The sequence below is a fragment of the Mauremys reevesii genome, linkage group 13, assembly GCF_016161935.1.
Source record: "Mauremys reevesii isolate NIE-2019 linkage group 13, ASM1616193v1, whole genome shotgun sequence".
Lineage (NCBI taxonomy): Eukaryota > Metazoa > Chordata > Testudines > Geoemydidae > Mauremys > Mauremys reevesii.
The window spans coordinates 38,657,044-38,669,566 of NC_052635.1; the positions used below are offsets into that span (position 1 = coordinate 38,657,044).

The 12,523-nt window shown below is 41.4% G+C and overlaps 2 protein-coding genes across 8 annotated transcripts in view; one reads left to right on the forward strand and one right to left on the reverse strand.

Annotated features, from left to right (window-relative positions):
• The window catches only part of LOC120380316 (serine/threonine-protein phosphatase 4 regulatory subunit 1-like), a 43,036-nt gene extending 31,627 nt beyond the window's left edge, over nucleotides 1-11,409 (reverse strand). For 2 of the 6 annotated variants that reach the window (XM_039497921.1, XM_039497928.1), the window contains exons 1-2: nucleotides 10,995-11,142; nucleotides 10,763-10,807 (exon numbers count right to left, since the gene is read on the reverse strand). In XM_039497921.1, coding sequence (XP_039353855.1) covers nucleotides 10,763-10,807; nucleotides 10,995-11,001 — 52 coding nt within the window. In that variant the 5' untranslated portion in view covers nucleotides 11,002-11,142. Of the gene's footprint in view, nucleotides 1-2,405; nucleotides 2,519-10,762; nucleotides 10,808-10,899; nucleotides 10,970-10,994; nucleotides 11,143-11,281 lie in introns of those variants that run through there. The other 4 variants (XM_039497922.1, XM_039497924.1, XM_039497923.1 and 1 more) reach the window with 4 other exon arrangements.
• Nucleotides 11,334-12,523, forward strand: part of RAB22A (RAB22A, member RAS oncogene family) — a 34,481-nt gene continuing 33,291 nt past the window's right edge. For both annotated transcript variants that reach the window (XM_039497930.1, XM_039497929.1), the window contains exon 1: nucleotides 11,334-11,471. In XM_039497930.1, the coding sequence (XP_039353864.1) occupies nucleotides 11,436-11,471 (36 nt within the window). In that variant the 5' untranslated portion in view covers nucleotides 11,334-11,435. The remainder of the gene's footprint in view (nucleotides 11,472-12,523) is intronic.

Genomic DNA, 12,523 nt, shown 5'->3' on the forward strand with positions numbered 1-12,523 from the left:
GGGCCAAGATAGGGATATGTGTTCCGTCTATCGCCCCGCCGCAGTTAGGGAACCCCGGCACATTAAAGCCATCCACAATGGTCTGCACATTTCCCAGAGTCACTACCCTTGATAGCAGCTGGTCAATGACTGTGTTGGCTACTTGCAGCACTGCAGCCCCTACAGTAGATTTGCCCACTCCAAACTGATTCCTGATTGACCAGGAGCTGTCGGGTGTTGCAAGCTTCTACAATGCTATGGCCACTCGCTTCTCAACTGTGAGGGCTGCTCTCATTTTGGGTCTTAGTGCTTCAGGGCAGGGGATAGCAAGTCACAAAGTTCTATGAAAGTGGCCCTACGCATACGAAAGTTTCGCAGCCACTGGGAATCATCCCAGACCTGCAACACTATGCGGTCCCACCAGTCTGTGCTTGTTTCCCAGGCCCAGAATCGGCGTTCCATGGCATGAACCTGGCCCAATGCCACCATGATCTCCCAATCGCCACATGCTGTGCTTCTAGGAATGTCTGTGTCCATGTCCTCATCAGTATAGTAATTGCGTAGTCATTGCTTCCTCGCCCGGTTTTGCAGGTGATGCACATAGTGCTGGATAATGCATGAGGTATTTACAATGGTCAAAACTGCAGGAGAGATCTGAGTGGGCTCCGTGCTTGCCGCGCTATGGCTCCTGCATGGGTAATCCTGGAAAAAGGGCGCGAAACGAGCTGTTCAGTTCAAGATGACCGATAAAAGGCAGTAAATGGTTGTCTTCTGTAGCTTTCACGGAGTCGGGAAGCTCGTTAGAGCTGCAAGAGTGGGAGAGCAGAGTATGCGGTGGAAACATGAGCAGAGTTTGCAGCGGAAGCTGTGCGGCTCTGTTCACGGTGGCCGAAAAACGGCGGGGACTCGTTGCCTTCTGTAGCTTCCACAGGAGCCCAGGACAGACAACATGGAAAAAACAGCAGAAGCTGTGAGGCTCTGTTCATGGTAGCCGAAAAAAAGCGGGAAATGGTTAGATGAAAGAAAGAGAGCACATGCATGGTGGATTCATAGTACTAGGAGACAGGCGGTGCACCACGCTGCACCATCTGCTGGTAGTATGGCGTCTGCTGTAGCTTTCACGAAGGGAGGAGCGAGTGACGGCACACACCCAGAAACACCTGTGAGAATGTTTTTGCCCCATCATACACTGGAGGCTTACCCCACAATTCCAATGGGCAGCAGAGACCGCGGGAACTGTGGGATAGCTACCACAGTGCACCGCTCTGACATTCAATGCTAGCCTCCGTACTGTGGACGCACTCCGCCGAATTCATGTGCTTTAGTGGGGACACACAACACTGAATGTATAAAATAGCTTCTGAAAATTCAAATAAAATACGTTCAAATTAATTTCGTACTGTAGACGTACCCTTAGAGAGGTCAGTGGCCACACCCCCATGCACTTCAACAACTAAGCTTTTAAGGATGAATCCAGAAGTCAAGTCAGTCTGATTGAAGTAAATGGGAATTTTAACAATGACTGCAAAAGTCACTATTTGTCCCTTATAGGAATATAGGTTGAGATTTCAAAAGCCACCTAGACACATATTTCCCACTGCAATTAATGAGACCGGTGCATCTAACTCCTATTGATGGCTCAGAAAGTCTCAGCCCTACCTGGTTTATATTTGGAAAATGCAAAACTCCTTCATGTAAGTGATGTTCCTACTTAAGGCTTAGTTTACGCCAGGGTTTCTCAAACAGGGGTCGCCGCTTGTGTAGATCGCGGCTCCTACTGGCCGCGGATCACTGCTCTGGGCCAATGGACCTGCAGACGGGGCAGGTAAACACACCGGCCCGGCCTGCCAGGGGCTTTCCCTACACAAGCGGCGACCTCTGTTTGAGAAACCCTGGTCTACACTATAAAGTTTTGCCAAAATACCTATGTCAGCTAGGAGAGGGGGGAGAAATCATACACACCCAACCAACGTAGCTATGTCAGCAAAATCCCAGGTGTATACTCAAAGATGCCAACAGAAGAGTGCTTTTGAACACAGTATCACTCACGGAGGTGGTGTAACTATACCCACAGAACTGCTTTTGCTGGTAGATGTTGAATATCCACTAGGGGGCTTTGCTGGAGTAGCTATGGCCAACAAAAAGCTCTATAGTGTAGACACACCCAAACTCAACTTACATAATCATCTTTTAGAAACAGGGATTCACCAAAAATGTGATTACATGGACAATTAAATCCAGAATCGATGTCTATAAGCTTTTTATGTTTTTTTGGAAATAGTGCTGCCTTAAGGCTCTCAATATTTGTGTGTGTTCCTGAGTGCTATTCAGTATGTACAGTCTGGTTAAAAATCATATCTAAGAAACTTGTCTTTACCTGTTACTAATAATTCCTTAGATTATTAAAAATGAAAAAATAATCTTACTTTTCAGTTTTTGCTGTTTGCTTACATTTTGCCCCTCAGCTTCAACAGTAAAGACTATTCAGTTTCACTTTCAGATTCTCATGCTCAGTACTACAGAGTTTACATCCCAAACCCTGTAAGTGAATGTTTAAATTCAAACAAAATTACTTTTCATTTTTCTTTAAGCCATGAAGATATTTATATTAAAATTAGGTTTTATAATGCTTTAAAAAACCCACACATTTCAGAATAAAAACTTGATTTTGTCTTGGAAAAAAATGAATATTTGTTTAAATTTTGACCAAGTTTTGACATTTTAGGGATACACATATCATAAGAACCTAGCAAACTGTTTTGGTCTTCTGGGAAGAAAGAATTTTATTGGGAGTGTATATCCCACTTCTATAAAAATACTGATTTGATACTAGCACCCAAGCTAAAAATCAGTTGGGGGGGGAGGAGGGGATCTCACAAATTTATTGCGAATTGTGTGATGTGTGGTGTAATTCTTGAAGCCAAAGCTCCTGGAATCGTGCAATTAGTTACATGAGAATCTTATCTTTCATTTTAAAAAAAGTTTCTAGTCCTTGTGATTGTGGAGAAAAGCTTGAAAACAAACTGTAAAGGCTCAAACACAGAAGGCAAAAAAAAAACACCACGATTCATTTAAAAAAAACAAACCCTCATGATTATAAAGTTAATCTTGTCATTTTTGAAGCTTAACACTTTTTGAATGCAAGGGGTTGAAACACTAATTTGGATAAATTTTAAACAAATCAAATAAGAGTGGCTTGTATAATGATAGAATGGGAAAGTTGCCATTTATTTTCATTGTTGTATGCAGAGTTGTGGCCATGACTGTCCCGGGATATTAGAGAGATGAAGTGGGTGAAGTAATATTTTTTATTGGATCAACTTCTTGTCTCTCTCACCAACAGAAGTTGGTCCAATAAAAGATATTACCTTATCCACTTAGTTTCTCATTTATTTTCAGACAGGCAATGCAGGGTGGATCACAATTTCCATAATAAATATTAGTAATTTTCCCTTACTGTGCAGACACATTTGGGAGTTTTCCACTGAAGATACATAAACATCTCCATGCAAGTGTGATTTTCTTGTGATTTCAGACTCCTAACAGTAACCAAACAGTACTCTGCCAGTATTTGCTCTCCACCCCATCTGTTGTCACTGGCTTCTAGTCCTGTAAACGTTACAGACTACGCATAAATAATAGGTATAATAGTTTGATCCACGGGATAAGATATTTCTAACCTCTGTCCTTAAAGAAATAAACTTTAACAGCAAATTAAGCTGCATATAGTATATTAAAGATGACCTCCATTCAGCTATACCTTCTACTTTGTCCCTTGAACTTCAATTTCTGCACCTATTGACATCATTTGGCTAAGAATTATACACAGAGCTCACATATATAGTATAATCTATGTAATTACTGTGATCATAATTACAACATTGGTATTGGTTGCACCAGAATTCCTCACTATACATTTAAGGGAGTCTCTCAAACTAGTGGAAGCTTTCAAAGAGCAAGAAATGCTAAATGATATTGTTGCATATATAAAATTAAGCAGCTCTTAAGACAACACAATAAAACTAACAGGTAATCAGGTATTTACTGAACTTATTGATTAGGTATATTCTGTTATACTTTAATTTTAAATTGATACATGCATAGCCTAATGAATTATGATCTAGCATCCAGGGCTTTGGAGCAGAGCCCAGAACTGCAGCGCAGACCAGTAGGTTTTATGCCAGGAGCTGGAGAGGAGCCAGAGAGGAGCATTTCAAAAATTTGATTGCTCCAAATCCCTGCTAGCATCTCCTGGCTCTGACAGACTCCATCAATGGACTTTGGGTGGGAGAGTCACATTGGAACCAGTCCTACACCAAGTGAAATCAATGGAACTTCTGCAACATCCTTCAGAAAGGATCTTTAATCGCTTCTCAGTTTCCTGCTCTGTAAAATGGGAATAATAATATTTAATCTACCTAACTGGGACATTGTGAAGATTAACTGATTCATATAAAATGCTTTGAAGAAGTAAAGCTTTATGTTAAAGTATTATTGTTTAATAAGAGTAACATACCTTCACAATAGCTGACATGCCAATAACTAAAATCTCTCCAAATGAGATGTAACAAATTGCACAAGACTTTTATATTCATTAAATATTTGTTATATCTGTCTATTCATTTTCAAATTAGAATTTGCCAGTACATTAAAAACATTATATCCACTCGGTCATTTACACGCTCCAAGCTATCGGATACAACACTCTTTACAGGGTTCAAATGCTTGCATTTAATAAGGATAAACACCTTCACTTCCATTTTCACCCTTCATTTATTACAGCATTAATTTTAAAAAGATCAACACTTTTCCCCAAAGGTCTTCTGAATGTGTGCCTGATAGAACGCACTTTGACTCTGAACCACATTAAAATGCTCTACTACCAATGAGAGTGTTAGACTGATACTGCAGTGTATATAAATACTAAACTGATATAGGTATATTATCTGGAGTAGCAATCAGCAAATATGAAAACTATGCAGATAGCTATTTTCAGCACAACTCTGCAGGTGTGATGCATATGAAATAAAAACAAAATGTGAAGTCACCGCAAAATGCCAAACTTGCTTTTTACTCTCCCCTCCCAATATGCATCCTAGGGGTTTTTTCCCCAACCTCACGGAGAGGTATCCATCAGTAATATTGGGGAACATTTGCGTACTACAGAAAGGGGCCCCATGCCCCTCTAGTATCATCATTATAAATTAGGGCTCATGGAGCATACTGCAGACTTCCTGCCAAGAGATAAAATTAAATTTAAAACAACAATAAAGGTGGTTTCAGACACAGGATGTCCTACGTATGTATGGTCAAATTCTGCCTTTAGATAGGCACACAGCTAATTTCCTTCAAAGGGAATGGTGCGCACACAGCTGATGACAGAATTTGATACCAAAGTCTTTAAAAATAAAATAAAATAAATAAGAAAGCTAGCTGGCCCCCTCTACTGCAATATGAAGTTTCATAGGAAACTATTTGAACAAGAGACTAGAGTAAGAACTGAATCAAGTAATTCTAGTTTTAGCAGCCTCTTAACTCGTACAAAATAAACTCCACCATAGCTCTAACCACAAAGCAAAGCAGAAGAAAACTGGGATTAACGTGAAAGCCCAATTTTTCAATTTTAGTTATGCATATTCAGCTACCACACATGCACCCACAACGACATAACTAGGCAGGCTAATATTTATTGGGTTTTTTTTTTAGTTTTTTAAATAAGGGTCTGAGCATTTTTTCTCTTGATATTTAAATCATCCAACTACTTCACAACTATCTTTTATAGATATGACAGTTTAAGGGGCAGTATAGCCACACAGAGATATAGTATTGTATACAGGCGACCTATAACCTGGAAACTAAAATTTACTTCCACTTAACTAGCCATTTCTGCTTCTTGCAGGTGGCATTACTAATTATTTTAGAAACAATACCAGCCTACAGGTAAGTGTCCACAGGTTTACGACTTGTATCGGCTACACAACACACCACTTTTGTTATATACTGAATGTAAAGAGTTAAGTAATTCTAGTTTTAGCAGCCTCTTAACTCGTACAAAATAAACTCCACCATAGCTCTAACCATCTTCACTGACCTTCTCTGGCCCATTTTAATCTCAACTCTCTTTCCAAAAGTGAGGAAATTGAAAGTGCACACAATACACTGGATATATTATAAGCATGTGTAAAAGAAAATACAGAAAATCATGAACTGTTATTTCTAATGCACCCAATATGCTTTCACAATTGCTGACACACACGGCTCACAGTTCCATTAAACTATCCACTGAGAGGTCTACCATATTTTCCCACTTAGAAGATCAGGTGGACAAGTTCAGAAACCATCAGTGTATAAGAAATTTTACTAGTGTAGCCAATGTGCACTACTGAAGTTGAATTTAATATATCATGTGACTATCCCAAAGGTACTTAAATCTCATATCCTGCCATAGGTTTTACTATCCAAACAATTTAATGACATCAGCAAATGCCACCATCTCACCGCCCATTTCCCCCACCCAAACACTAATAAATATATTAATACCAATACCCACCCCTGTGGAACTATTAATCTGCCAAAAGACCAAAGATCAGTCATTCCCTACATTTTTCTCACCTACTCAGTTTTTAAATCCACCATCAAACTTCATTTCTTAACCAAGATTTTCTTTAATCTTACAAAAGGAGGTTGGTTTTTTTTTTTAAAAAAAACCTACAGAATCAGCTTCATTTATTATTTTAATCTTCTTAAATAATTGTATACAGGTTTGACAGCTTTTACAGTGGGGAATTAAAAAGCATTTTACGAAGTCAGTATTGGTTTGACCCTCAGTTAATATTTATTCAAGTGCAGTATCCCACTATCCACAATTAGTTTCTCCATCAGCTCCCCTGGAATTTAAGGGAAATTTCCCATTCCATAATTCCCAGGAGCTCTTCTGGCTCTTTTTGTTTAATTGTTTTAATAAAATTAGTTGCAGCACATTACATCTCTTTACCAATATCTCCACTATTTCATACTTTCTTTCCTTCAGACACCATAGATCTAGTTTTAGTGATTCATTGCAATGAGTTGCTTAAAAATGCTCTGAAACCTTTTCCTTAGGGTATGTCCACACTGCAGCTAGGAGCATGCTTCTCAATGCAGGTAGACAGATACGTGCTAGCTCTGTTCGAGCACCTGAATTATAAATAGCAGCGTGGTCACAGTGGCACAGGCAGCGGCTCAAGCTAGCCAACCAAGTACATAACAAGAAGGTTGGGCAGGTTTGCACTCAGGTGGCTAGGCTAGCTCAAGCGGTCACCCGTTCCACCATGCCCACATTGCTATTAGCTCGAGCAAAAGCTCCCATCTACCTGCAGTATGAAGCCAGCTCCCAACTGCAGTGTAGACATGCCCTTTGAGACTAATCACAGCACCTAGCACAATTGATCTAGACTGTGGCTTCTGGGTCCTTTTGTAATAAAAACAAACTATCAAGACAACACACTGAGTTCTCAGATTTTGCATCTTAATTCTAGGTGCTCTTTCACACCAACTAGGAGCAGTTCACACTGCATTTTTAATTCAAGATCTAGTTCAAAACTAAATAGGTGTCATTAACAATACTTCAAGTCGGACATTTTTCTTGCTCTGTCCATGCCATAGTAGTGATAATCAACATGTTGCATTATATCTATTTCAACCTGAAATTGATAGTGGTACATATAGATTGATGTAAAATTAAATAGACATATACAAAGCACACTTTTTCCATTATTGGATCACCATTCTAGATTCAAAACTGCAAAATAATAAAAAAAATTGCTCAGACGAGGCAAACTTCAGCTTTATCCCCCAAGCCAGAAAGTTGGCTTGCAATCATAAAACTATTTTAGTCAAGTTACCAGGACAAATGACACTTCTGCTGATAGCCTTGGCAAAGAAGCCAAGGACTCACTGGCCATGGAGAATGAACTGCCCTTTCACCCTTGGAGATCGTACTCTCCAAGTCAGTCAAGGCACATTGGCAGGACACTGTGGGAGGTTTGGACTGTTGCTTGTACTGTGCTTGCGCTGAAAACAGACGAGTTCAGCTGGCAGACAGAGATCTTTCACTCTTTCCAATCAAAGGCAGGGCCACTCAGAGGATTCAGGGGGCCTGGGGTCTTCGGCGGCGGGTCCTGGGGCAGAAGGACCCCCCGCCACCGAATTGCTGCCGAAGACCTGGAGCGGAAGAAGCTCTGGGGGCCCGGAGCAAGTGAAGGACCCCGCTCCAGGGGCCCCAAAAAACTCTTGTGGGGGCCCCTGTGGGGCCCAGAGCAAATTGCCCCACTTGCCCCCCCCCCCGCCAGCCCTGATCAAAGAGGGAAGAATTAGTTGGCAAGACATATATAGACTATTTTCTGGTTGGATTATTAGGGGGTTTATTTATTTTAATTGTGGCAGAGAAAAGCAAAACAGAACAGATTTTCAACTCTACTAATGAGTTTAAACTGCAGATCCAGCTACTTTGGCTCCCCTTGTTATTAATGGAACTTTAAGGTGGGATGTACTGAGCTTTGAGAAGCTTCTTTCAAATCCAGTGTGGGCACACAGAAGTGTATTAGCCAATCTGCTCCCAATTTAAATCCTCTGCTCAACAAAGGTACTTGGTGTTGTTTGAGGTCATGGCACAAACTTAGCAAGCAATAGCCCTCTGTCTCTGTTTAAAACCAATATCCCAGAGAGACAAATGTATGAACTGAAGTGGGAAAAACAAGCAGAACCCTACAAATCCTGACCTGCCAAATTTTGCCACTTTAAAGGGTGATTCCATATAATTTTCAATTAGCTTTAAGACAATTTTTATACCCCAGTCTCTGAACTGCCATCTCCCCCAAAAATCAGGATTGTCTAAGCAATACAGAACAGGTCCCTCACAAGCAACAACTTTAAAAACGCTCACAATTTTTTTCAAATGATAAACCCAAATTGCCATCCAAAGTGCCATTAGTACCACACTGGGGTCCCAAAGCCGGGGCTCCAGCCCAACCCGAATGTCTACACTGCAATTTTATAGCCCCGCAGTTTGAGCCCCCCCAACTCCAAATCAGCTGACACAGCCCCACCACCATGTTTTATTACAATGTAAACACACTCTAGGAGTCTGTGGCCCTCAAGCCACTAAATACATACGTACGCAGGACATGTATGTCCTCAACTTTAAGTATGTGAGTTGTCCTATTGACAATGGAGCTTCTGACATGCACATCCCTTTGCAGGATTGGGACCTGAGGCCCCAACCCTTCAACAATGCTTTACATAGACACAAGAATCTGCTGTGCAGAGCTCACTGCATAATCAGGGCCTAAATAAGGGAGGGTACAAACAATTTGGAGGGAGATTTTAAATGTCACTTTGAAGCACTCTGTAAAAATCTGCCATTAGTAGAGATGTTTTTAAAAGCAGACTCAAAATTAATCCATGAGTGAAGTTTCCTTCCAAACAAATCAGTGGCAGTTCTAGAAAGTAGTACAATCACATTTTTTAAAAAGTCAGAGAGAGACAGACGCTAAAGGGAGAATGTATGAGACCTGCAACCTCATCGAGACAGACCGCAGTAGGAAGTTTGTAGAAAACTGGATGAAGGGAGGAGTATTACAGTAACAGATTGAACATTGAACTCCCTAATATCCTTCACTAGCACTTGAGACTGAGTCTAGATCACAGAAAGTGATGATACGTTTTTTCCGTATCACTGTAGCTCTCACAATGGCATAAGAAATGCAAAACAAATAACCATCTTGTAAAAAATTGTTGTCCTGTGTGTTTCAGTTAATCATTTAAAAATCTCACTCATTCAAATTATCACAACAAAAAGTCCTTCTCTTAGGCCTACTTCTAGAAACGTTCTTTGCAAGCAACAGAACTAATGTCAACTTTATAAACCTGACGTGAAGAAAAGCTCAGTATAAGACTGAAAGCTTGTTACTGGACCAACTTCTGATGGTGAGAGAGAAAGATATTACCTCATCCACTTAGTCTCTTAACTTTATAAACAACACAGACCTGAATGTAGGCTCCTTCACTGGCAATTAACTGCATTTCAGTTTTTAAAGTATTATTTCTGCAACACCCAAATATGTGCTAGGTGTTTTACTGAAGAAGAAATACCTTATATCTTCTGTGTATGATGAAAGATTGACATTTTGGGGTTACAATTAGACATGCAAAAATTATAAAAACAATTTAGAAACATCTCTCATTCAAAGTATCATAGGTTATGACAGTTCTGAATTAACTTATCCCCTTTTCCCATTACTCAGATCTGGATTCATGGGATGGAGACCTGACAAGGCTCCTTCATTTAGGGTTAATTCTCTCCCTCCTGTACCCACAGCTTTCTGCAGTGTGTTTTAGTGAGAAATTTAAAATAAAATAACCTATCATTTTATAAAGCGTTTTAAAGCCCCCAGCTCCTTTCCTTTCTTATGATAAAGGATTTTACAGGGTCAATGAGCATTAAAAAAAAAAAATCAAACCACAACAGTTAGATAGCATAAGGAGCCCTAAAAATGTAGCATAAAGCACAGAAATTACTCCATTAGAGACCCCTCTGCCAGCAGCAACATGAAAATTCAAGACTGTCTGTGTGTTAAATAAGAAAGCCCAAGCCCTCTCTGATCTTTCACCTATCAGTAAAATAAGCCTCCCAAGTCTCTTTCTTTCACCCTAACCCGGGTGAAAGCGTGGGGAGGGAGATGGGGGGCGGTGCAAAAAGGAGCATGTGGGTGAATGAGTAAAACAAGTAAAAACAGTTACTCACAATCATCTAAGTCATCCTGCAAATCCACAAAATACAAAGGGATCCCTACAAACAAAAACAAAAGAGAGAGACACGGGGGGTTGGTTTCACAAGGCTCTCTGGAGAGACAGGAGACAGAGGAAGAAAGAGGCACGCACGAAGTTACCCGGCCGTTTGGCGTTAGTCACCCGCACACCCCAACACACACGCACACCCCACACGGAGCAGGAAGAGAGGAGCGAGAGCTGCTTACCAGCCATCTTGGAATGGACATGGGGAAAAGAGACGGGGGGGGCAGAGGGCGGAGCTGCCTGCGCTGCCTGACCCCGGCTGAACCCCCACCCCCCCACTCACTAGATTTAATAAACAAATGCTGCCTGGGAGGCAGGTGGCCCCCCAAGCGCCCAGCTCGCCCCAGGAGACAGGAAAATTACAGCCTTTAAAAAAGTGTGGCCCTGAAGGAAGGGGGGGTAGTCAGGTGACTCGTATGGGCTGCCCAAGATGGCGTCTGGTGTGTGGCGCCTGAGAAGCGGGGGTTACTTGTAAGCAGTGGCGGGAGGGGAGTCCTCTGTTTCCTCGGGAGACCCTGCTGCCTGTGCCCAGGAGGGCTCCTCGGCGGGTGTGCTCAGGTTGGGGGCTATGGTGATGCTGGGCTGCGCCTCTGGTTCTCTTTAAGGCAGCAGCCTCCCTGGCCATGGCTCTGAGGGAGCTGAAAGTTTGCTTGCTGGGGGTAAGTGACCTGCTGGGTGTATCTGGGGTGATAAGGAAGGGGGTGTCTGTTGTATAGGCCCTCCCGGGTGGGGTTGGTGAATGTGGGGAGGGGATGAGATGTGGGGTTCCCTCATAGAGGGATTCATATGAAAGGTGAGGGGGGGGGTTCTGCCATGTGTGATCGTGAGAGCCCTTAAAACTGCTTTAAAGCGAAGGTGGTTTGTGACGGTGTTTTTCCTGTGGTGAGAAGATAGTTTTGTCTCTTTCCAGTGCTCGTGTTGATGTCTGCAGCATCTGTTTGTGTGCTCCACTGAGACGCTCCACAACAGCTAGTAAAAGCCTTTCTCTCGAGGAAGAATTTGTGTTGTCTGTGTTTGAGACACAAAATAACGCACACTTTTATTTTCAAGGCTCCCCTCTTAAAAAATGGTCCTGTGTTGAAACTGCTCTGCTCCCACCCCCACTTATGCTGTCCAAGGTTTTGATCATTTGAATAATATTTAGCCCTTGTATTTATGCCACTTCTTAATGCCATTTTCAGGCTTCAAAAGCCCTCTCCAAACACTAGATAATGGGTGAAGGAGACTTCAAAACAAATGTAGGTGAGACTTTAAATCTTGTTTAGAAATATATACATATATATATGGCAAAATCTTCATCTCAAAAGACAGACATTTTTAAAAATTCTTAGCTCCAAAATTAGTGTTCCCAGTCAAGGGTCCTCCAAACCAAATCCAATTGAAGTCAATTGGAGCTTTTTCCTGAAGCCACTCTAATGGGGGTTCTGTCTGCTCCTAAACAAATGAAATTTGACAGGTGGGACTATGTATTTCCTGGTTCTAGATAGTCATGTTCCCTTTCCCTGGAAAATTGGTATATGTTCCCTAATTTTGCTTGCTAAATATGTTATCCTTTGTTTACATCAAACTCTACCTGTGAAATCTTTATGGAGCGGGAAAAGGGGGAATAAGAGAGCAACTAAGAAAATTTCCCCTTCTAAATGTCTCAGCCAGGAAACTTACTTAATTTCATCTCCCTTTCTCTTCTTTGTAACTTTCTGTGACTTGTATT